Raw genomic sequence first — 25826 nt, 5'->3', positions numbered from 1 at the left:
CTTTTCAGGTTGAGCTGACCAACATTCAAAAGAAATACTACCGAGCCATCTTGGAGAAGAACTTCTCTTTCCTGTCCAAAGGAGCAAACCAGCACAACATGCCCAACCTCATTAACACCATGATGGAGCTTCGCAAGTGCTGCAACCACCCTTACCTTATCACAGGTGAGAGCAAACATGCAAGCACTCACAGATTGTTATTCATTATTCATAGTCAAGCAGTTGTTCACCCACTCCCTCACTCTCCACTCCCACACTCATTGACCTTGTGTGCATGAATCTACCTCCTTTGTTTTATGTACACATCTTTGATAACAGAATTATTTATTGAATTTGTTACTTATTAATGTCTTAACACAAATATTTACAATACCATGTTGTCAGCTAACAGCGAGTCAAAACGGTTTAGAAAGAAACCATCCACCCAGATTCTGGGTGTTTTTCCTTTCAGGTGTAGAATGCTTAAATAAAATAAATGTACCTTGGTTTGCCTTGAGTTGCTTTACCTTCGCCTTATTTTGTTTTTCTAGGAGCTGAAGAGAAGATTCTGGAAAGTTTCAAGAAGAGCCACAGTCCAGAAGCACCAGACTTCCAGCTGCAAGCCATGATCCAGGCAGCCGGTAAACTGGTGCTGATCGATAAGCTGCTGCCAAAACTGCTAGCCGGAGGACATAAAGTCCTAGTCTTCTCCCAGATGGTCCGCTGTCTGGATATCCTCGAGGACTACCTCATACAGAGGCGGTAAGGGGAAAGTACAGCAGGCTAGAAAAGAGCGAGGTAATATTCTGAGTAAAGGAAATGTTAGTCAGGTAATTTGGGAAAGAGAGAAGAAAATTTGAAAAGGAAAAAAAAATGCAACATATTTCAAAAAGGAGAAAGGGGAAAAGTCGATTTACCCTCAAATCTGTGTTGGTGTGTTATCTCCAGCTACACCTATGAACGCATTGACGGTCGTGTGCGTGGGAACCTGCGGCAGGCAGCCATCGACCGCTTCTGTAAGCCAGATTCAGACCGCTTCGTGTTCCTTCTCTGCACCAGAGCTGGAGGGCTGGGAATCAACCTGACAGCTGCTGACACCTGCATCATCTTTGACTCAGACTGGAACCCCCAGAATGACCTGCAGGTGGGCACAGAGCTGTGTAAAGCATCCAAAGAAGCCGTCACAAATTTGCACATGCTGTATGTAACTGATGAGACCAGAATGCCTACTGATATACAAATGAATTTGTGTTGTCAGAGCATCATAAAAAAGATGGAGATCTATCTTAATCATGCTCTCGTTTGACTGTGCTAACTTGCTGCTTGTCTCATTCGTGTAATATGTAGTGACATTTGTGATGAATAGTGGGACTGCAGTGGTTGACAAAATGCACGCTTGAAAGGATGACTTGAATAATGAAGTGAGCATGCAGTGTTACTTGACTCGGAAGGTATAAGTCTTCTCCCGGCTCTGATGCAATGCCTGTTTCTGTATCTTGTATCAAGCTTTCTTAAAATCTTTACAGTTACGAAGATTTTTCATTAACGTGTCTCGATTTTGATTTTGTCAAGTCCCTGTTTTTGTCTTTCTTGCTGATCTGTTAAATGTTGAACAAATTCACTCTAATTAAACTACAGGTTAATGTGCTCATGCACAGTTGGTTAAAAAAAACAAAAAAATGGAAACCCCTAAATAGACATGGTTGAATCCTCATGCTAAAAACAATTTCTCTTAACTTATAAACTCATTTATCTTTACACTTAATTCTGGAAAGTAATTGAAGCTAAATATCGATCCTTCCATTTTCTACCTCTTATCCTGGTCGGCATTACAGGGGTAGATGTACAGCAGACCTACTTCTTCCTAACCACTACCTCTAATGTGTATAAAAATATAGAATAATTATGTTACAGTTATGCTGAATTTGGCAAACATTAGTCACAAGCACTGATGCAAACAATATGCAAATCTTACAGATTTAAATTTACTTTGATCTTTACCTTTTCTTTAATGGTGTATAAATAATCTCAGTCTCATAAAGTATTTTTAAACCTAGCTGAGAGGAAGTCTCTGTAAAATGTAATGCTTTACACTTCCATGCTTCCTACTGTTATAGGCCCAGGCACGCTGCCACCGGATTGGCCAAAGCAAAGCGGTGAAAGTCTACAGGCTGATCACCAGAAACTCGTATGAGAGGGAAATGTTTGACAAAGCCAGTCTCAAGCTGGGACTGGACAAAGCCGTCCTTCAAGACATCAACCGTAAAGGAAGCCTCAATGGAGTAAGAGATTAGTTTTGAGATATTCTTATATTGTATACGATTATTTAATCTGTATTCATTTTGGTGTGAGATGGTCTGCTGTGTATGTATGAGGGAGAGAAACCCTCAAATCCTAGCTTGTGTCTGTTTTGCAACAGGTGCAGCAGCTTTCAAAGCTGGAAGTGGAGGATTTGTTGAAAAAAGGAGCATATGGAGCCTTAATGGATGAAGAAGACGAGGGCTCCAAATTTTGTGAAGAAGACATTGATCAGATACTTCAGAGGAGAACTCAGACAATCACCATCCAGTCTGAAGGGAAAGGCTCCACGTTCGCTAAGGTGGAAATTCTTAAACAACATTAAACTCCTTAAAGCCTAAAACTTAAAAAAGGCTGCATACTGGAGGGATTTCTAGGGTCTCAAATGGTGTTTTAATTCGGCCCCATAGTCTAGGTGGTGTTCACAAGCTCTGAAAGCGGAATACTTTAAATAGTTTGGCGTGAAGATCAAATGTCTTAGTACAAAATATTTGTGTTAAACCTGAGAAATTGGCAGCTTAAGACCAAACATTTGATCGTAAGCCAGCTTGTGTCAAAACCAAGTAAACATCATTTTGGGTGTTAATATTCCCCCCCCTGCCTTCTGCTTCTTGTTCCTCAGGCCAGTTTCATCTCATCAGGTAACAGAACAGACATTTCTCTGGATGACCCCAACTTCTGGCAGAAATGGGCCAAGATCGCTGAAGTAGAGATAGACTCCAAATCAGAGAAGGTAAGGAGGCTGACAGAAAATGAAAACAAGACGGGATGAATGAAAGAAAAGGAATAAGGATGTGAATACTCTAAAACATCAGACTTGAAAGTGTGAATAATAGAAGGATGAAAAAAACGTTTTTACAGTTTTAATGACTGAAGTAGACCTAAAACTGGAGATGTCTCTAAACTGTGTGTGTGGGGGGATGGTATTTTGTGCCCTGAACGCCTAAAAACTGAAACCCCCAGTGACATGAGGATGTTTGTGATCTTCATCCTTTCCCTTTTTCCTCAGGGTTCTTTCCTTTTTGAACACCACCAGAGGATAAAACTTAGTTAGAACCTTCTTTAACATACTTCATCCTGTTATTAGAAAGACTCGTGCAATTCTTGATCACAGGCTGTCTACATTTATCTTCTATCCAGGAATCACTGGTAATTGACACACCCCGTGTAAGGAAGCAGACCCGTCATTACAACTCCTTTGAGGATGATGAGCTGATGGAGTTTTCAGAGCTGGACAGCGACTCAGAAGAGCGGCCTTGTCGAACTCGTCGCCTGGGTGAACGTAGCCGTCGCTACCTCCGTGCCGAATGTTTCCGGGTTGAAAAGAATCTTCTAATATTCGGGTAGGACCGGAGAGTGTGTTAAAGAAAACTGCATATGCCATATTAGACCATCAAGACTCTTAAACTCAGTTCGAAAGACAAAACGGAGACCATTCCTTTTCCAAGCTGCTGCAGAATATCTCCTTAGCGGTGGAATGATTTTTTGTTTTAGGAATGCATATACATGCTTAACAGGTGACATCTAACAGCTGGCAGTTCATGGCCATTAGACAGCGTGGCATAATTAATAATGACTTAACCTTTATCTCATATGTTTTTTAATTTGGGAGCTGAAGTGTGAACGTAAATGAGCCGAAATACAACATTAAAGTTTTCAGTTTGATTTGTTGTGGAAAATTTTCAATAAAGTTGTGATCACACACAGTTTGTTTCAAAGAACAGATCACTGATAGAAATCTGCTGCATTTTCCTTTACTATCTCATTTGTTTCCTGTGTGCATTTCTGTCCGCCCTCTCTGTTCTTTCTAGGTGGGGTCGGTGGAAGGATATCCTAAATCATGGTCGGTTTAAATGGCACCTCACAGAGAGAGACATGGAGGTGATCTGTAGGTAAGAGTAAGAGGAATCATCATTATCAGCTGTTTGTTAGCAGTAGCCAGAGTCCGACACATCACGTTTCCTTTTTGTTGTGTAGGGCTCTTCTGGTTTACTGCCTGAGACACTACAAAGGCGATGACAAGATAAAGAGCTTCATCTGGGATCTGATCACACCCACCAAGGAAGGCCAAGATCAGGCACTCGTAAATCACTCTGGTTAGCATTTTACTCTGCACATGTGCTACAATGTACAGTATAAAGTCAGCTTATGACCTAAAGATTGCACCACGTATTGGAATGTATAGACCAGGATTAACTACTGGTGTAAATGCAAAGTTAAATTGGTAGCATTAACTCTGTGGAGTATCTTTCTTTTCCTCCTTGTCTGCATTGCAGGTTTATCAGCTCCCGTTCCTCGGGGTAGGAAGGGGAAGAAGCTGAAGAATCAGCTGAATGTTACTGAGGTGAAGAATGCTGACTGGCTGGTCCATTGTAACCCAGAGGTGGTGCTGCAGGATGAGAGCTACAAGAAACACCTCAAACAACACTGCAACAAGTCAGTGCATTAACAGAGCTTTTTGCTTATCACTACTTACATGAAGGACTTTATTTTACACTAGAGTGTGTTTGGTGGTGTTTATTTACAACATACAGAGTTTACGACATGGATTATGACACCGCTTCTCCTTTCTCACTCCACAGGGTGCTACTGAGGGTGCGGATGTTGTACTACCTAAAGGTGGAGGTTCTAGGGGAAGCTGCCACTCAAGGTTTAGAGGGGGTACCTGCCAGGTATGATGCAGACAACGTATCATTCACATAGTGTCAGATCAGTTGGCACTGCTGACCAGATCCGGCAAGAAATGAAAACCTTAAAATGTGCTGATCTGTTCAGCATTTTGGTCTTCCCACTTTTTTAAGCTCACATTTTATCTTTTACTGTTAACGTTGGAGGGAAATATGATTGACTGGCTTGTGTTTTTAGTGCACTGACTTGACGCTGACAGCACTGACTGATGGACTGTTTGTGTGTGTTGACAGTAAACTTGAGGTGCCGCTACCTGACATCGACTACATAGAGATTCCAGTGTCATGGTGGGATGCAGAAGCTGACAAGTCTCTCCTCATCGGGGTTCACAAACATGGTGAATACAGATGTCACATTTGGCACAATATTTTGCCATGCAGCATCTACTTTTTTTTTTTTTTTTTTTTTGCTGTGTGCTTTAATAAATATTCAGTTGTTAATTGTTTACAAAACGGCTTTACCAAGCTCGACTTGAATTTGTTTAGCAAAAAAGATTTTGGAGCTATTTGAACAGACTTTAAGGAACAAACATAGATGCCATCTGTTATTTGTGTGTGCAATGCGTAGTACTCTCAGATCTGTGTTTACACAATTTTTATTTATTTATTTATTTTTTTGCTGAAGACGAGAAACTGCTTTAGAATATCACTGGACACCTACCAACATTCATTGGAAAGGAATATATGTGTCATATGTTTCCCAGATATTGACTTTTCTTGGGTGGGATGGTTAAGCATATCAACCCTTGTGTGCATATAGCTTTAGATTTATTTATTAGTTTGGGTGAAAGAAGTAATTAAGTGGACAATCCCGTTGTTTTTATATTAGGTGTCAGTAATACAGACCGTGAGACTGGTCTGCAGTCCCCTGTGTCCCCTTGTAAATGTGTATCCCCCAACAGGTTGGTGATTGGTTGCTCGCTGTTGCCAGGTGCAATCAGTCGCAAAGAGGGTGCTGCACCAAAAACCTAACCGTGCGTGCTTTGCTCACTAGCAGATTGCTGTGGTTGACTCTAGTTTGCATGGAAGAAGCCAACTTTCTGCAAACACTTGCCATTTACTCTTCCAGCTATAGTGAAACTGGAAAAAGTGTGATGCAAACCAGAAACGGGGAAGATTCAGATTCAAAGTGAAGGTTGTGTTGCACTTTTCATTTACCTCCAAACAGTAGTTTGCAACTGTTTTGGAGACAAGTTGGGACTATCTGTGCAACCTACTGATGACCATGACAACCTGTTAGCAACTAAAAGCAAGGAGGTTTTTCAGTGCAGCACCTCTTTGCGACTAAATTCTAGCTAGCAAATGTCTGCAACCTCCAGTAAGCACATGCCAACCTGTCCCGGAAAACACACTTTTCCTTAGTGACCAGTGGTTACAGTGGGGGACATTGACCGCTCTCTAGGACTGAGTGAATAGGTTTTAAGTAACTGATTTCACATCAACTACCAATAATGTCAAGCATCCACTCACAACAGTTGATATTAGATACGTTTGCCTTGTGACCTATGCTTGTTAGATGGTAACTGACTGTGGCGTTATTTTTGTGCCACTATTCTGAGCGCACGTAAAAAAAAAATTTGAGCGCACATAAAAAAAATTTGCAGGTGCAAGTGTTGCATTTTGAGGAGAAATTTATTTTGAATGAAGAAAAGCTAAATTTAAGTGAACAAAATTCATTGCTGTGTGCAGAAAATGCATTTCAGTGTTTGCTATTATCCACACGCACACAATAGCAGCCCCTCTCGCTCAGTTTTTGCTCGCAATGTGTTGCTTGCGCTCTCAACATTTCTGCCCGTGCGCGCTCAACTCTTTCTGTACACCGTTATATTTGTGCCACAAAACCAGCCAATCACAGACTTGGATGCAAAAAAAAAAATCTGATTGGCTGTTTTGGTCTCCAATCAGCTCGAAATGACGAAATGCAATATCCCAGAATCCATTTCGTCTAAAACTCAAACGAGGCAGTGGCGGAGGAACACAGAGTGGCGGAGTTTGAAATATTGCTCTTTCTGGGTCACAAAATAAACTTTTAAGATATTTTTATGAGAGAATGGTGCTGTGTAAACTTCAAATATCTGTTTGATTTATCAAAACATCACATATTTGCAAAAGTGCTCTAATGTTTTCGGAGATGCCAACACCACTCAGACTTCACTGTTATATTAGTTCTTGCGACACTATAACATGCTATGCTGAGCTTACTAAGGCTGCAGAGCAAAACATGATAATGGAGTTTTAATCTGTCTTCAAGAAAAAAACAGCTGATTATTGCTCCATTACTGAAAAGTGGGGATATAATGTATTGTTTATTAACTTATTAAGTGTGTGTTTTTCCATGCATACACAATGTGCAAACGTCCTGCTGCCTCAAATACTTGTTCACACTAGTAAAAGTGTTTTTCCTCTGACAGGATATGAGCGGTACAATGCAATGCGTGCTGATCCAGACTTGTGTTTTCTGGAAAGAGTGGGGATGCCTGATGTGACAGCTCTGTCCTCAGAGCAAGGAGGAGGAGAGGTGGCCTCTGACGTCGCTGACAGGTAAGGTACACGGAGACAAACACCAACACAGCAGATCACCGCGATTCTGTTCATAGATTGCTGAAAAGGTTTTTCGGGTATTCGGGAAAATTCGAAACATTATTTTCTTCTGTCTGTTGTAATTTTTGTCTTTCTTTTTGCTGTGTGTGTGTAACAATGAGATGTTTATATGAGTACGTCGTCCTAGATTTGGTATGTGCCACGTGAAACGATGGTTAAACACACTGATCGTTTTGGCACAGGGACCCTTTTCAGCACGTTATAAAAAGGCCTCGAAAACTTACCGTGGCAGCTCACACCGTGTTTTGGTCGTGCATATTAAAAACAAATTCTTTGTTGATATTACCTCAGTTTCTATCAGCTGACCCTCAGTAACCTCTGTTTAGCACAGGGCCATTAATTAGCTTCCCTGCAGATCTTCAGCAGTTCTTTGTACTTCTTCCAGTCATCGCCTTTTATTTATATATTTATTTGTACTGCTGGTAGTAGTGTTCACAGCAGGTTGCCAACACATCCTGTCTCCTCTTGTTCCCTGTTTGTATTTGTTTACACTGTCACCTCCCCGCTCACACACCTGCTTTACATACTGAGTGTGAAGATTGAAAGCACGTAGACATACAATTATAAATGCACAGGGTGGAATTAAGGTGCTTGTTATGGTGATAACAGCCAGATAATATTTTTCATATAGCTTACAGACTAACACGCTCACAGCTATTGTGAGGACATTATCATAAAGTATTCAATTTTAGGCTCACCATACCCATGAACAGTTTATAAGAACTGTTAAAATCAGCTTCAGCAGTAATGTTTTCTGGTAGTTTCACTGTACTTGCAAGTCTTGCAAGAAGAAGCAATGCTGCCAGGAGCTGCAAAGGAATAATTGTCAGAGAGGGAGTGAGCCAGAGAAATAGACGACCGAGAAAAGTGTGGGAAATTTATTTTCTGGGTGCTGCTGCTGCCTCGGCTAATGGTAGCGCTGTGAAGATTAGACGCATACATTTGAACAGGAAGCTTTGATCCACTTCCTGAAGGTAATTGAAGTTGTCGTTCGCTTTGTTACCTGTTCAACCTGAAGCTGCGCCCAGCTGAGCACAGCGACTGTGTAGCAGGAAGATCTTCTAGTCTCAAAATGTTAACTCTGCAGGGTTCCTACAGAGCTTTGAGAACAGGATAGGAGAAAATAAATGAATGCAGGGAGACGATGTTACAAGGATGAAATTGTGCATGCAGAAGCAGTAGTACAGGAAATGTGGCCATGCAGAACCTGCACAGGTGTGAAAGTGTTTTGTGTGCTAATACTTCTCTTTATTGCTGCCCGAGGAGTTTTTGCTTTATGTTGAATCTACAACACACACAGCACAGGTGTGATATTTTTGGATGTTAAAAGTTTTTGAAATGCTGGTAGGAAGCCTTCCAAAAGAAACAGCAATTATACATAGAAGGATTTTTCAGGACTTTTGCAGAAACCTAAAAATACAGTGAGGAAATAAAAATCCAGCAGCGATCATGCACAACGCTTATTTAATTCATTAACAGTTTACACAAGTGATCATAAATAATGTAAAATCTAAACATGAATTCTCATTTCTGTCTTTACAAAGAATAGAAGAAAATTTGGTACTACAGGGAAGTTCCTTCCAAGATGAATAGAAGTTCTTTATTCACAGCTAATAAACCCTTTTATCTTTTTAATTTTTTTCCCTTTAAGAAGTGCCCTTAATTAACCCATGTGCTGAATTCATTTCACTGAATTCATTAATTCATTTTCCCCAGTAAAATTGGAATCGCATTGGTGCAGAATTTTAAATAAATGATTAAATAATTTGATTTAGAAGACAGTCATTTGCAAACCCCTGCGACAGACTCACAGTCTGACTCGCAGAGTGTATCCTGCTGCTATACAGTAGTTTGAATCTCACTCTGGAGAGGCAGCTGAATGGCCAGTGTGATGGTTAGTAGCAGGTGAATTTTTGAAATTAGAAAAAGGGTGATTTTCTAAAAATTTCACATCGTCTTGCCTGTTTGACAAATAGGGGGGAAAAATAAAATGCTTAATTATGTCGCCATAGTGTCTACCCAACCAAAATCTGCATGAGGGAAAAACTGTATTAATTTCCTCCCTGTGAAAATGCACAATGAAAATACCAACCCACATTCAAAAACATGAACATATGCCACAAACATCAAATCTCTGCAGAGACCCATCTGTCTTTTTTCATTTGCAAATTTTGAAATATGCTGTGCACCAAAACATTGAACAGCAGTTCAATAGTAGCTTATAACTAATATCAGACATTAGAATAACCACTCTGCTCTTTGCTGGGTTTTTGAGAAATTTGTGAAGAACTAAAAAGAGGAAATAAATAAAAAAACAAACAATTTAAACCAGCATAAGGAAACTAAAGCAGATCTGTGTGGAGCCTGTGATGTGACTCCTCAGTGAGGCTTTGTTTTATTTTTCATAATCACATTTCTTTTTCTTCATTGCATTAATAAATTGCCACCACCAAAATGTAAGAAGATGTGAATTCATGTTCAGCTGTTTTGTTATTACAGTACCCATCACCCCACACACACACACACTTGTGCCATACAAAATGTTTTCTTTACATCTTATCACATTGTCACAGCTCATAATCTGGCAGGCTGTTTGTTGTTGTGCTTCGTTAACAGCTTTTTCTTCTTCTGTCATCGTGTTTTCCTGCCTGTATTTAGATTTTTTTTTAATCTGTTGTCCTAGACTGCACATTTACTCTAATTCATCCCCCGAATTCTGTCCTTACATGTGTTGCCCAGTCGTATAAGGAAGAAGCTCAACAGGATATTGTTATTAACGCTTTTCTCCTCTATGTTGTTGTTTCTCTTGTCAGCGCATGCAAAACTGAGGAGACGAAGGATGATCCTGAAAACAAACCAGATGGAGGAGAAGATAGAGACGAGAGCAGCAAGGTGAAGTAAAAGCTCTCCTGAGACTATATTAGTGATATGTTTTTTGTTGTCTTCTCTTCCTCTCTCACTCTGCACCATGCCACAGACAACTTGAGATTTCTTTGAATACTTTCTTCCAATGTGTTATAAAAAAAAAAAAAAAGAAAAGTAATTTTGCATGGGGGAGGGGGATTAAAATTGCCTCAGGGAAGAATTTCTTTACGTTTTGGACATTTGCAAGCTGAATACTTGCATGGCTACTAGGTACTATTAAAATGAAATGGTTGAGTTAATGGTGCATTTTTAAACGCTCTAATACATTTGACAGCAGAACAGATAATGTTTTCCAAATGCAAAAATCTCATCTCTAGGTTTTTATTGCTTACTGAGTCAGGTTTCATTTGGCAAGTCCAGCGTGACTAACATAAACTCCAAAATGAAAGTTTAACCTCTGAATATAAAAGCTGTCGACCATCTCAAAACATGAATTCCAAAGATATTTTTTGGCTTAAGATCAGTTTTTGTCAATCTATATTGACAAAACCTAAAGTAGAAACCTGGCATTCACAGGGAATGTGTCTTTGTGATATGGTCATATAGTCCATTTCAATAGTTCATAGTTTAATAACAGCGTGGTATTGCATTCATTACCATTTATTTTACTCCTCAGCCAAAAAGGCTGACGGGGTACTGCCGTTGTTGCAGCCAGGACATCCATGATTGTAAATGCTATAACTCGAGAAGCAGCGCGACATAAAAGTTTCAAATTGATACCATAGGTGCATCTACTAAAAATCTCAGATGAATTTGAATCTTTGACTTGGGGGTTGAGGTCACAGAGGTCAAGTTTTCTAAAATCTTGTGAATGTGATCACTTCAAATTCATACCCCGGGTGCATCTGTTAGGAGACTGAGCAGTACTACTGGCAGCTGCCACTGTTCTATAATTTAAATATTCTTACTGTATCATGATTTTAATTAGAATTATATTGGCCAGTCTGAAGAATCCTTCTAAAAGAATGATTTATTGTATAGAAGAATTCTTGTTACTCTTACACCCTGATCTAGGGGTAAGGGGAGCAGAGCATATGAATCATGTGAGACCAGGTGATGCAAAAGGACAATGATACCAGACACACCAGCAAATCTAATGGGGAATGGCTGAAAAGAAGGAGAATCCTTGCGTTGCAGTGGCCCGCAAAGTACATACTGCAACCCAACAGACATGCAGTGGTGAAACCACTCGATGACATGAATCTATGCCATAGAGCAAGGGTGTCCAAATCCAGTCCTCAAGAGCTACTGTCCTGCAGCTTTTAGATGCATCTTTGTTCCAACACAGCTGAATCAAATGAATGGCTTGTTACTGGGCCTTTGCCAAACTTGATTGCATTCTGAAGAGGTAATCCAACCCTTTGGTTCAACTGTGTTGGAGTAGGGATGCATCTAAAAGCTGCAAGACCGTAGCTCTCAAAGACTGGAGTTGGACACCCCTGTCATAGAGTATTAAGAGAGCAGTGCATCCCTTCAAACTGTGCTGAAATTCCTCCACACTGATGTGAGAGACTTATAAAGTCATACAGAAAACTTTAAATCGTTGCTTCTAAAAGTGTTTTTTACAAGCTATTGAATCATGGGACACTCTAGAGTCCTTTTCACAGAACTGCCCATTCTGACTGAGACCTCGGTCAGGATTGAGATGCTGCTGCTGTCGTGAGAGTACTGTGCTGACAGGCTTTTTAAATGGCAAGATGCTGTGTTGGATATTAACCAGCACAGTTATCAACACGCAAGCCCACAAGGCCAGCCATTCAGGAGGACACCTTCTGAGGGACACTCAAGAGACCCTCAGAAGCAAAGAGTTCGCACAGTCGTAGAAAAACGGTGGATAATAGCATAGACAAGGAATAATCAGGGTCAGATAGAGCCACGGCTGTAACAATTACTAATTATTGGTCAAAAGAAACAAGCAAACAAAAAACAGAAAATGATAAAGGACATGATATAGTAATATTCACAAATACAGGCAAAATACACAATAAACCAAGAAATATTAAATTAAGGTAAAGAGAAGATGGAGTTAAAACAACAGAAGAAAATGTGATACAAAAAAATAATATTCAGCACAACGATAAAAGTAACAGCTAATAACAGTAACAGATAATAAAGAAATAAAAAGGTATATATTTTTAGCCAGGTGACAGAAAAGATGATTTTTGTGAATTTTTTTTTTTTTTGTGTGTTTTGTGTTATTCACAGGGAGAGGAAACCTGCTCCAGCACCGATACATCAGACAAGCCAGACAGTACTGGTCCAGGTGAGACAGTTACAAGTGTTACATACTAATATGAAGACCAAATGAAGAGCTCCACTACTCATTCAAGGACCAACCATACACATAATTCAAATTTTAATAGATAGCTTTATAATTTCTTGGCATTCGTGGGTTGTTAAAGGCTAACCTAACGTTTCAAATTGTACTTTTCCTTTTCTTACTCTGACGTTCTTTCAAATGGTTTGAAATACAGTAATTTCCCTCCACTCGATTACATTTCACTCCTCTGTTCTGACGTGAGGTGTTTTAACACGACATTTCCCATCAAAACTTATTTCACTTTTCCACTGAAGTCTTGATTTCCTTAGAGCTCTACTAAGGACTTGGATAATTGTTATAATGAGGCTTGCTTCTTCAAATCTTTGTTGTAGTATTATAAGTGCAGTGACACACATTGTTAAGGGAAAGCTGCGATGCTCTTTTTAACTAGATTCAGTGTTGATTTCTATTTGAATCAAATATTTGATCACGTTTCCTTTAAAGTTGGTATGGAAACATCATTTTACAGTTTTAATTTCAATTCTGAAATTGAGGTATTTATTTATTCTCGACCAAAAGCAGCATTAGTAGCTAAAGGTATAATATTCAGAAGTTGTTGATTACTCTTTTTAAACACAACATTTTATTATTTAAAGACATACAGAGAAAGAAAGAAAAAGAGGTGGTTCAGTGAACGAGAGTGAAGCGTGTTGAGAGGTGATGCCGGTGCCAATAACCAAGCTGTGAATCAGAGATATGAAAATGTATTTTCTTATTCTTTTGCAGTAGTTTTTTAATATTTCAATGACTAAACACAGTCACGTCTGTACAATCCTGGGAGAGGCATGCTTCATCTTGCCTGCAGTGGCTTTTTTGCTTTTTTGCTTTCACGCGTGCTCTTCATATATCTGTGACACAGAAACGAAGAAGAGAAGAAACACATCGACAGCAATATACTCTGGTCCTTGTGTTTTTATAGGATCACACCCTCACGTTCCCTCTGAGCTGAACAAAATAAGAGAATACATAAATAATGCAGGCTTTATCCACATACACACATTTGTACTGAATGATAAGTGGTTATTTAGATGCTTCTTTTTTTTTGTATACCTTCAAACACATCCAGTGCGTAAAGAATCTAACGTGCTGACTCTGACTGGCTTTTCTCCAGACTCTCAGATGTCAGGTGACCTGTGCACCCAAGATGGAACTTTGGTCACCACAACGACAACAGGAACCGGGACCGGGGTGGCAGCTCTCCATGTTGTCCAAGCCCGGCCCCTCTGGCCCACAGGCCCCGCCTTGACGGCCCGATTACGTCGCCTCATCACTGCCTACCAGCGCTTCACACTACGACGCGAGCCACTGCTCAGGCATGACTTTATGCTTCACGATGGCCTCGTTGGCATGGGAATCGGAGGAGCTGGAGCTGCTCATAGTCATCACGCTGGTGGGCCACTGGCTTGGCAGCTGGGTGAAGATTTAAGAAGGTGTTCTGTGGTCGCTACAGAACCTGACCCTCTGTTTCTGGAGTGGCAGAGAAGGTAGAAATGTTTGACATAAGACAGAGATACCAAGCTTTTGTCGTATACTTTAATCTTACCTTTGTGGCTCTGCTGCTCGGCATCTTCATTCAGACACGAACACATCTGCTTTCACATGCATTTATATGCAGTTTCTCAGTATATGCATTTATTCAGTCATTTGTATTTTTCTGTGACTTTTTAGGTGGACTCGTCGAGAACAAGCAGATTTTTACCGCACAGTATCATCATTTGGGGTGGTGTATGACCCGGAGAGGAAGGCATTTGACTGGTCCCAGTTCAGAGCTCTTGCCAGACTGGAGAGGAAGACTGATGAGAGTCTGGAAAGATACTTCAATTCCTTTGTGAACATGTGCAGGACAGCATGCAAGCTTCCACCCAGGAAGGAAGAAGGTATTGTTTATGATAAATATGCCGGTTGGGGTTGTTACTGACATCTGTGATGGACTTAGTTTATCAACAGGGTAACCCTTGCTAATTTGTATTAATTGCTCAGCTTCATGTTCCAGTTAATGTTTTCTGGAACAAGAAGCTGGGCACTGCAGGTTTTTGGTTTTCAGCCACACTTCTTAAGCCTACAGTTAAACAATACATCGTTTAGACTTTGTCATAAGAGTGTCAACTTGCAGATCATTTTTGAGGACCTTGTCATTGGGAACATTACTGACCCCTGCTAGTAAAATAGCCTCCATAGATGTAGTTTTTATAACTCATTTAACTACAAATTGCATGTTAACATATAATTAACACATAACTTACTCTCCTGTATATGCGCAGGATAAAACACAAAATCATTTAAAGACAGGAGTGACTCTTGAACACATTAATACTCTCCATCCCTTTTACTCTGGTCTGCATTTTTCCTGCCTTCTCCACTGTCTCTATGCCAACATTGACTGTCACTGTTTCCGTTTCTCATCCTTTTATTCTTTCTCTGCTTCCCCTCCCTTTCTCTTGTGTCTCCCAGGACTGGTGGATCCCGCTGTGATTGTGGAGCCTCTGACAGAAGAAAGAGCAGCTAGGACGCTATACCGCATCGAGCTGCTGCGCAAGATCAGAGAGCAGGTGGGCTCTTTGAAGAAACAAAGCTTAATAACAAATAGCGTACTTTTCATCGATGGAACTCTGTTAGACATTGACTTCAAAGTTTATCTTGCTTGTACTGTTCTGAGTTTGTGTTGGCGGTTTAGAGGGGTTCAAATTAACCTCATTTGTCCCTCCTTAGCTCCCTTCTTTTCAGTGTCATCAAAAAAAGGCTAAAGATAAAAAGTGAATCATCGGTGAACCTGTATACAAGTCATTAAAAAAGACAAGGTACGTACGTTCTGTTAGAGCAGAGCTACAGATTAAAAATGCCCAAGGCGAAGCGGTCAAAAGTCTGGCTGTACTTCACAGCAAAATATGCAAACTCAGCAGCCTGCAACAAGTGCTTTAAGCTGATACTGTGATACTGTCAAAGGAGGTAACACCAAGAATCCGATTAAACAGCTGGCGACGCATAGCGTTTTTTTTAAAAGCCCAGAAATGCGCCGTATTTGATAGCTTGCTGCGAGACCTCACACCGTGCACGTCGGGTGGGTTGCCAGTTATCGGACCCGGAGCAACATCCCCCAAAAACCCGAAGAATAGAGTCCTGGCCCCTAGCCCTGTCAGTGTAGCAGAAATGATGACGGATGATGATGCAGCAGCAGCCATTCTTCTCTGCATGAGTAGCTTCATGTTGTTCGTGTGTAATTTACGTTGAGTAGGCTAAACACGTTATTACATTAATGCATGTAAGGTGAACTAGCAAACATCATCATAGCTACATGCGGCTGTCTTCTTGTTTGATGGCAGATACTCCCTTCACCCTGGCCAAAAAGGCTAAAATGACCGAAGAAAAAGTGGGAAACAGCTAAACATGAGAGGTTTTGGACAAAGTTTGTGTTTTTTCCATTGTTTAAATGCTGCTTCCAGCCAAGAGTGATGCCATATATGCCACATAGCTGCAGAAAAGGCTAACATTGTTATCTTTTTACAAAAAAACCCAGCTGAACATGAGAGGTTTTTGGACCAATTTTGTGTTCTCCATTCTTTAAGCACCGGTTTAAGCACCGTTTAAGCACCGGCACCGTTTCAAAAGTACCGATTTGGCACCGGTATCGGATAAAACCTAAACGATACCCATCCCTACTCCCTACAAATGACGTCATATCTAACCTCAGAATAGACATTTAGACATTTTCTACATGGTCAAAAGTGTGAACTGTTTATAAGTCAGACTGTTTATCATGCGTCAGGTTACACAGCTAAAAACTGGGGCTGAGGTAATGCCCACAGCTAACTCGTTAGTTGTGTTGGGGAGTCTAGTGCCAAGGGTCAAAACATATTTGTCCAGAAAGCATAAAACAAAAGAACGACACTTCTGTCTACTAAACCTGACCATCTCTCTAACTATGTGAATATAAAAATGGATAAAATGTAGACATTTTCATTCGGTTAAGAAAGTAGCTTGGTCTCTGAACTGCATCCCTCTCTCAGGTTCTCCGCCATCCGTTACTCTCAGCCCGTCTTCAGCTGTGCCGGCCCTCGCTCTACCTCCCTGTATGGTGGGAGTCTGGCAAACACGACCGCGACCTCCTTATTGGGGCAGCGCGCCACGGTTTGAGCCGCACCGACTTCTACATCCTCAACGACCCTCAGCTGAGCTTCCTGGAGGCTCACAGGAACTATGTCAGGGGACACCCTGCTCACCTTCATCCTCAAAGCCACCATCACCCTCATCACACTGGCTTGGCGACTCATCCTGGCATCTCATCCTCCTCCTCATCTCATCCCCAGCTTCCTCATCCTCACTGCTGTCTGTACGATTCGGGACTCGGTCGCCACTCTCCTCAGCCTCCTGAATATCCCCACCAATCCTCTCATCACCACCACCATCATCATCACTCGCAACACCCTATACCTCCATCTGCTCCCTCTCCTTCCTCTTCCTCTTCTTCTTCTTCTCACCCTCACCTTCACCCTCCACCATTGGATGCTCATGATTCAGCTTCACCAAGTCTGGGAATAGTTCCTGGACCTCGAGGAGATTTCCTTGACTGTCCACCTTTGGATGAAACTCTGGAGCTGGGCACGCTACAGCATGACACCATGTCTGCAGATTCTTTACATGGAGGAAAGGTTTCCAAAGATGCCCTCAACGGTTTCCCCTTTAACTCAGCTGCAGGAGGTCAAAGCATGCTCAACTCATACGGTGTGGGTGGGACAGACCTGGATTCAAAACTAAGGAGTGATGTGCTCGTTGGTGAGCAGGGCTCGTCTGAGGAAACTGGGCTGATGGCACCATCAGTGGAGCTGGATCAGTTACAGGTATGCAGTGTTATTCGAGATAACTACTCTGATATTTAAATAAGACTTATATAAGAAACTATGTCTGTGATTGAAATGTCAACTGTATGGACTGCATGAGATACTTTGTTTCTGCCCTAAGCAAAAAATTGAATTTATAGGAAATTTCTATTTTATATGTTTTAAGCATTTTTATAGCAAATATCTGACATTATGACACCTACTCTGTCAATAAAAATATAATAAAAATGTTTTTGGTCATCAACTAACCATTTGAAATTTAACAGTTCAAGTTATTCACATAGGTTTTCTTATTTCTGTGCTTTGACATCCTACACTTCTGTATTGCAGGCTCCCTGGGACAGTACGGACCACACTAGTCCTGCTCACCATATGTTCAATGAATCTGATCCAATCCTGGGTCCTTCTACCTTAGAGACGGGCTTCCTGGAGGAGGAGGATGAGGAGGCACAGGGGGGAGACAGAGGAGGGGAGGAAGGTGGAACTCTGGAGGAGTGTTTGGGCCTTCCGCCCTCATCCCCTCCTTCCCATCCATCAGCAGGCGATTCTGTTGAGCCACTGTCCTCAAGTTACATGCTCTTTAAGGTTGGTTTCACCAGCCTGTGCCCTCTGGATAACAGTGCCATCTTACAAAATAAATATAAAATGAATTTTAAAATCATCTTAAATGTCTTTGTAATCACAGCCCTCAAGATAACAATAATCTGAAACCCTTTTCATATTATCGGCTTAATGCTCAAATAATGTAATGCAATGTGTCCAGTGGGGCAGACGGTAGATAAACATGGCAAAATTGCTCTAACAAAAGAGGAAAAAGTAAAGGGGAAAATCTGTTGTAGGGAATATTGAAAACACAAAAGTGCTCAGCTGCATTGTTAAATGCTGACATTTTGCCTCTTCTTTTGGTTAGTATATTCAATGAACGGGTTGTGTTTCAGTAAAGCTCAAATGAATGCTGATCTTTGATGTTTGTCAGGGTCATATTGCTCCAAGTGAAACTATTCATTGGATTTTGCATATTTTACATTTTAAGATCTGTAAAACACATTTGCCAAACACTGAGGGCTGCAGTTATCAAGTATTTGCGAAATTATTTTCTAAAATGGCATCTTTTCAAATTCTATTAGATTAGATGAAACTTTATTAATCCCTCAGGTGGGTTCCTCCGGGAATTCAGTTTCCAGTAGCACAGCACCGACAGAAGTTGCGTGTTACAGATACAATAGAGGGGAATAAGAGTAAAGATATAAGCATGAATATACCATATATACACATATATAAATACAGAATATATAATATGGATAAATAGGGATACCAGTGGATTGCACATTTGAGTGAGTCTATTGCACAGTGATTATTGCACAGTCGAATAGAAGAAAAAATATTGCGAATTTTTCAAAAAAAAAACAAAAATTGTAATAATTGAGAGAAAATTCTGAAAGACTTCTCAAAGATGGCCGTTTTAACTGCAGTTTAACATCAAGGTTAAAAAAATAGCATGTTAATTTTTATGACATTGGAAATGTTCATTATAGATTATGTTCACATCGTGCGATTTACATCTTTCCTTTTTTACCCCTCAGCCGTAAAAGACTGATGGCATGTTGTTGTCACCCTGCAGGCGGCATGGACACGCGAGTTTGTGAATGTAATACTTTAGAGTAAGGTGACATAGGAGTTTCAAATTCATTTCACAAATGTTTTGATTAAAAATCTGGGATGAATTTGAGTCTCAGTGACCTCGACCTCAAGGTCAGAGGTCAAGTTTTCTGAAAATCTCGTGAATATGATAACTTGAAAACAAGGTGATGTAGTATTTTAAAATTGATACCATAGGTTGTCTACTAGGAGCTTGAGGGGTAGCACTGGTGTCGCCAGTATTTTTTTGAATTGCAGCGATGAATAGCTTCCTGTGTGTGTGTGTGTGTGTGTGTGTGTGTGTGTGTTTTTTTTTTTTTTTTATCAATTTAAATGTTGGAAAGCTGCGACTTGATCACACCATCATTACACAAGTAAACTAAAGTTAATACTCAGTAGTATTATATTATTGCCAAAATGAGCATGCCATTTAGGCTTCAATAAATCTAACACTTATATTTTGTGTCCAGGACATTGGTGTGAATGAAGAACCGAGTGCAGATCACACGGACCTGTCAGCAAGTCCTCCTCTGCCGTACGTACCCCCTCCTCCACTTTCTCTGTCTGACATCACTGCCCACGAGCCACAGGATGGACTGGGGCACTCTGATGTCTCTGAGAGCCTGACTAATCCTGTGGAGGATGGAGATGATCGGGAGGAAAGTACCGGCTTTGAGTTTGATGATAAGGAGGAGGAAGAAGTTGAAGACTTGTCAAGGGAGACCTTGGAACAGAATGTGGAAAAACAAAGAGGCAAACATCTGGAAGGAGAGGAATGTAATCCAAACCAAGGTATGTCAAAGGGAAAATATTGAGCATAGTATTTAACCTACTTTTTTTTTCAGGAATGATCACAAATATTCAATTTGTAAAGATGTACAAGTTGCTGTCATACATACATGTTAATATATCATAAATTATATCAGTTGCTAATGAAATGTCCTGATGTTTTAAGATTTCTTTAGGCCGTATACACTATGGCAAAGCCTCTTAATAACTTTAAACCGTCTAATGTTTTACGCCCCAATCTGAGGATTAAAAAAATGAAGAGATAACACCAACCACTGCTATGTCCCCTACATTACATCTCAATGTTTTTTGCTTGCAGGTGCAGACCAAAGTTTGGAAGTTTTGAATCCACCCATGGAAGTGCCAGAGTTAGAAGGGATAGAATCAGAGTCGGCCCTTGGAGAACAGGGCGAGAGGAAGGAAGTCTTTATCCAAATGTCTCAAGACCTCGAGGGGCGCTTTGACCAAGCAGAGCATAAAAAGGACTCACCCCAAGACGTGCACTCTTATCTTGGAAAGCTCGAACAGGAGGGCAGCCTATCTATTGAAGAGCCTACGGAGGAGGTGGAGGGGTTGATTTTGTACCAAACGGTGGAGGAACGGTCTATTGAAAATTCTCTTGACACTGAAGCATTGATGTGCAACACAACTGAAGAGTTTGTGCAAATGAAAGGAATTCCAAAAAAGTCTAGACAGGGCAGCTTGATGGGTCGCACAGATCTAGCAGATCAGGTAGATGAGATTTCCGAAGGGCAAGAGGATAATGTTTCTCCGTTTGATGTTCCGGTTGTACAACCCTGTGATGAGGAGGAAGAAAAGCGTTTGAAACAACTAGATGTCAAAACCAATGAGATGGAGTTGGGTAGCATTTACTCGCAATTTGGACAGCTCTCCTGTCCTTCTGTTTGTGTGTCATCCCCTACACAACCATCAAACTCTACTGAAACCACCAGAGAGAGCAACAGCATGGAGGAAGCCAAAAATGAAGCCTCCATGGCACACTGCAAAGGTTCAGACGAAGACCTGAACTTGCCCGATGGCAGCAGAGACTGTAAGAATAACGCACTAAAATTCTCCCTTGATCAGGACAGCAAAGATAACCTGCTCGATCAAAATGAAATCAAAATGGGCTCAACTCTGCCTGTGAACAACATCGACACGAAGCCATCTGACCTTAAATTTTCTCATTTACCCGATGGTGAGGAGAAACCAGAGCAATTGTTGCTACCAGTCAAGATTGAAGATACCAAGACAGAGACTATTGAGGATGTTTGCCCTGATAGCTCTGAAGTCAAACACACCAGTTTCTTTTCCTACCCCGTAAAGTCAGAAGGATTGGTGACCAAAGCAGAGCAGTTAGAATATCCGATTAAACCTGAAACACTGGAGACTAAACCTGAAGATCTGAGCTTTCGTATGAAGCCTGAGCATTTAGACACCAAACCTGAATTTTTGCAGTTTGTAGCCTATGCAGGTGGCAGCGAAGTCAAATCAGAGGTCAAACCATTAGCTCTGGGGTTTAGTGCTTATCCAGAGAGTCCTAAGCTTAAGACAGAGGCAAAGCCTGAAGATCTGAGGTTAGCAGCTTTTCCTGAGACATCTGTCATCAAGCCTGAAGCCAAGGCTGAGGGTCTGGGGTTCACAAGCTACCCAGAAAGTTCTGAGATAAAACCTGAGGCCAAGCCAGAGGTCCTTGGGTTTACAGCGTTATCTGAGGTCAAAACTGAGACAAAACATGAGATGTTGGAGGCAGATAGCACAGTCCTGACCCCGAAGCTTGAGCAGAATGATGGCCTAGTAGAAACCTCAGAAAGTGCAGAGTTGAAAGGCCAAGTAAAGGAGGAGAGACCCAGTACACCCGGTGAGGATGCTGAGACTTTCATTAAGTTAATTCACCTTTCACACTTAAATTCATTTGTTTGTACTTAAACCCATTTCCATTTTGCACAGTGCCTGTGGTCGAAGGGTTTTCTGCTAGCCCCAGGTTTGCAGCTCCCATTTCAGTGTGTGAGATTCCTGACAGCCTTCATGAAACCAGAGAGCCAACCATCGCTCAGCTGTTACAGGAAAAAGCACTGTACTCATTTTCTGAGTGGCCAAAGGTAAAATATATGTTTAACTATTACTGTAACATTCTCAGTGATGTGTTTACAAAATATTTAACAAAATATTTAACAGTAGACGTTGATTCTCCCATGGTTAAAACATTTTTGACAGTAAAGTTAGAATAATTATTTTTATAAATTCTGTTCTTCCTCTTTAGCAGGAAAATGTTTTAGTTTTTGCCGATTAGAAGCAAAAATACCCTGTTTTGAGTTCTCACCGGCAATTTCACTGCTTTCATTTCGAGGACAGTGCTGACGCTGCTTTGAAAGTCGGAAAAGACAAAATGAGTTTTACATTTTAGCTAAATTTTGTGGCACTTGGTACACTTCTTGTAAATTAAATTATTCGTGTTTATTGATTAATTTCCCCCCTTATTTTTATGGCCCTTGTAGGATAGAGTAATCATCAACCGCCTGGACAGCATCTGCCACGCCATCCTTAAGGGGAAGTGGCCTTCATCTAGCGAGCAGTATGACTCACCAGCCGCCCTGGCTGCCAACTCCTGCTTGGCCAACAGTTTAGCCCAGCACCACCAACACCGAGCAGGTTTTCTCTCCACCACGGCCTCAGGCTCTGTCCCAACCCAGGCCAGGGTGCAGCAGGCGAATCCTGCACTGGGATTTTCCATTCCTCCCCCTCTCACAAGACTACCTAAGGTGAGACTCGAAGAGTGAATGAATAAATTAACTCCCTTTGTTGCACATATCGGTGTATCTGTCATCTGTCAGCATTTATCTCTCCCATGCCATGGCTCATACAAGTTGTGCCCAGTTTGCTTAAAGTGCTAACAAGGCTGACTTTAGACTGACTATAATCAACTGGCTGACCAGGTCTTTGCAAAATGCATCATGAGTCTGACCGAGTTTTTCATTTTCTGCTAAAGATTTTATTGTTTGTTTGTATGTGTCTCCTTAACTCTTCATTGTTATGTTCTATATAAAATATAACTGCAATAGTTATAAATAAAACTATTAGCACTGGGCACCTCTAATCCACACCATTGCTTTGTTGCTTATTGTGAAGTTTCCTGTCTCAGTAATGTGTACTGTTGATAATATAAATGTGGAGATTAGACTTGGGCAAGTTGTCATATAGCTATAAAGACACATTTCATATATGCGAGAGTGAGAATAATGACCAGATTTGTGTCTCTGCTCTGAGTTTATATTCTGGCTGCTTAGCCTTCAGCGTTTTTAAACCAAGAGGATTGTTTACAAAATGTTTGACACCATAGGCCAGCGAACAGATGGATTATGAGCTGTTTGTTCCGTGTCTCATACTTTCAGATGTAAACAAGTTAACTTGTCAGGTGCCTGAAGCAGCATCCAAAGATGACACACTCACTCTCAGGAAAAAACCAAACAAAAACATTTTGAATATTAACAGTTTTACCCAGGTCTAGTTGACAGCCGCCACTGTGTTGTGTCTCAGTCCATATGTATGTTTAATAAAGCCATCATCTCTCTCCCATTCTTGTCTACCCCTCACCCACCCTGTCCACCCTGACAGTACATGCCGCGGGGCGGCGCATGCGGGCGCGGAGCTTGGCGCCTTACCTCCTTGCCTCTGTTACAGGAGAGGCTTGTGGCTCCTGCCTTCCTCCCTGAGCTCAAACGAGCAGGAGGTCGGAGGTCTTTCGACTATGAAGCCGCTGCTGCGGCAGCTGCCAAGGTTTTAGCTGGAAAATCTGCATCGTCATGCCACACTGCTGTTACCACAAGCTCCAGTAGTGATAAAGCACCCGTGGTTGCTCCGCCCTCTCACCGTACAGGAGCCATATTGATAAATGGCTGGCAAGAAGCAGCCATAGATCTGACCAAGTCTTCAGGAGAAATAAGCACCACGAGTAGCATTGGAACAAATGAAGCTGTGGTTGCACCAGGAATCAGCCACCTCAATGCTGGTGCGGGCAGCAGTCATAAGATACCACCGCCACCTCCCATCACGGCCCCGCTGCCAGGCCCCGTGGGAATCGACATGGCCGGAATTCTGCAGGCGGGGCTCATCCATCCGGTAACAGGACAAATAGTTAACGGGAGCCTGAGGGGAGATGATTCAATGAGGAGGAGGAGAGGGAGGAGGAGAAATGTGGAAGCTCTGTACTCTGAGTTCACCAAGAGCCGAGGACTGCACCTCCCTGAATCACAGGTGGGTAGAGGGAGGAGGGCCTTTTCAGAGTAAGGGCATTTAGAATAGTTGCACTTACTTCAGAGTGAAAGAGAAGCCCCACCGAGAACATTTTGGGGACAAAAAACAAAAGATAAAGTTGATTAAAAAAGAAAGAAGAAAGTAAATCTTGTGTTATCTATATGTGTCTGTCTCTCCATGTACAGGGCCGGGTTGAGGTGATCAGCCACTCTTCTGTTTCCTCCTCCACCTCCTCGCCATCCCCCTCTCCCTCAGAGCGACCTGCAGGTCCTCCCACACCATCCTCCTCTTCTACTCCCACCCCAACTCAGACACCTCCTCAGCCAGAGATTGTGGCCATTGACAGGGAGGCAGCCGGCAAAGGTCTAATTGAGTGGCTGAGACAGAATCCAGGCTACACCATGGATCTGCCGGCATTTGCTCATGTAAGTCGAGGATTTCTAGGATGTTAATGCTCTAAATCCTGCTGTGTTGTATTCTTTATATTTTGCTTTTTCTGTATTGGAATGTCCTCTGCTGAGGCTACAGTTGAGCACTTATTCTTTTATGCTCAGATTAATTGGCACTTACAACCTTTTTCCCCATCTACCATCCCTGGCAACTGTGCAGTCTGGTGCAGGTCTGTTGCATGGTTTTGTAGAGCGTCCCAAACAGAGGAGGCATCGCTGTAAAGATCCCACCAAGCTGGATATAAACTCTTTGACGGGGGAGGAGAGGGTCCCAGTTGTGCACCGCGGCACTGGACGCAGGGTAGAAAACACACACAGACACGCATATAAAATACATGAAACACAAAAATCAAATAAAAGTGTTCATTTTAAAACATAAAACTGAACCAATGAAAGTTCAGCCATGGGAAGTAGAAGGATTGCTGTGTTATTGCTTCCTTTGCTGCAGTTTGGTGGCGCTTTGCTGTCCACCAATAATACAGGCTGCCTTTGAGTAGGGGAAGCTAGAAAAAGCTTACATACAATTTGATATCATTGCAACTACACTGTGCTGGTTTTCCTACTTTGCAGCTTGGTGGTGCTATGGCTCCGGCCATAAAGGAGCTCTCTAGATGGTTGGATGCCAACTCGGAATACTATGTGGCTCCAGACTGGGCTGATGTGGTCAAACACTCTGTGAGTATGATACTGTGTAGCATTGGATGTCAACAGGGTGTGTTTTGCCCCTCTCTGACATCAGTTGTAAAAGACAACAAGCCCCAAGTGTAACATTTCCTCAGAAATGCCATGCACATCAAGCCTGTGTAGCAGGATATCACAGACTGCAGAAAGCTGACATAAGAAGCTACAGATCTTTTTCTGATGTAGAGAATCAGGCATGAGTTGTAATTACTGCCACTTTTTAGGATGTTTTTGTGAAAGCTCTGAAAATTATGAAAATCTGTTGCACTGAAACTTATTTCACTCTCATTCAGTTAGTTGTATAGTTTTCATGCTAAAACAACCAATTGGTGCCATACTAAAAATGCAAGTATGCAAGCAAGTAGATTTG

The 25826-nt window shown here is 41.5% G+C and overlaps 1 protein-coding gene across 5 annotated transcripts in view; it reads left to right on the top strand.

Annotated features, from left to right (window-relative positions):
• Positions 1-25826, top strand: part of chd6 (chromodomain helicase DNA binding protein 6) — a 95669-nt gene that overhangs the window by 62893 nt on the left and 6950 nt on the right. For 3 of the 5 annotated variants that reach the window (XM_040004247.1, XM_040004252.1, XM_040004241.1), the window contains exons 17-44: positions 9-165; positions 531-741; positions 928-1123; positions 2097-2261; positions 2399-2578; positions 2900-3010; positions 3418-3620; positions 4089-4169; positions 4255-4373; positions 4554-4713; positions 4860-4949; positions 5199-5302; positions 7376-7505; positions 10379-10457; positions 12696-12753; positions 13922-14294; positions 14479-14687; positions 15262-15359; positions 16815-17645; positions 17976-18230; positions 19754-20075; positions 20392-21933; positions 22023-22174; positions 22571-22834; positions 23688-24326; positions 24512-24751; positions 24936-25076; positions 25346-25450. In XM_040004247.1, the coding sequence (XP_039860181.1) occupies positions 9-165; positions 531-741; positions 928-1123; positions 2097-2261; positions 2399-2578; positions 2900-3010; positions 3418-3620; positions 4089-4169; positions 4255-4373; positions 4554-4713; positions 4860-4949; positions 5199-5302; positions 7376-7505; positions 10379-10457; positions 12696-12753; positions 13922-14294; positions 14479-14687; positions 15262-15359; positions 16815-17645; positions 17976-18230; positions 19754-20075; positions 20392-21933; positions 22023-22174; positions 22571-22834; positions 23688-24326; positions 24512-24751; positions 24936-25076; positions 25346-25450 (7215 nt within the window). The remainder of the gene's footprint in view (positions 1-8; positions 166-530; positions 742-927; positions 1124-2096; positions 2262-2398; positions 2579-2899; positions 3011-3417; positions 3621-4088; positions 4170-4254; positions 4374-4553; positions 4714-4859; positions 4950-5198; positions 5303-7375; positions 7506-10378; positions 10458-12695; positions 12754-13921; positions 14295-14478; positions 14688-15261; positions 15360-16814; positions 17646-17975; positions 18231-19753; positions 20076-20391; positions 21934-22022; positions 22175-22570; positions 22835-23687; positions 24327-24511; positions 24752-24935; positions 25077-25345; positions 25451-25826) is intronic. The other 2 variants (XM_040004261.1, XM_040004268.1) reach the window with 2 other exon arrangements.

Source organism: Simochromis diagramma, unplaced genomic scaffold, assembly GCF_900408965.1.
Source record: "Simochromis diagramma unplaced genomic scaffold, fSimDia1.1 OVJJ01000320.1, whole genome shotgun sequence".
NCBI classification, from domain to species: Eukaryota; Metazoa; Chordata; class Actinopteri; order Cichliformes; family Cichlidae; genus Simochromis; species Simochromis diagramma.
This window is presented reverse-complemented; position numbering and strand designations above follow the sequence as displayed.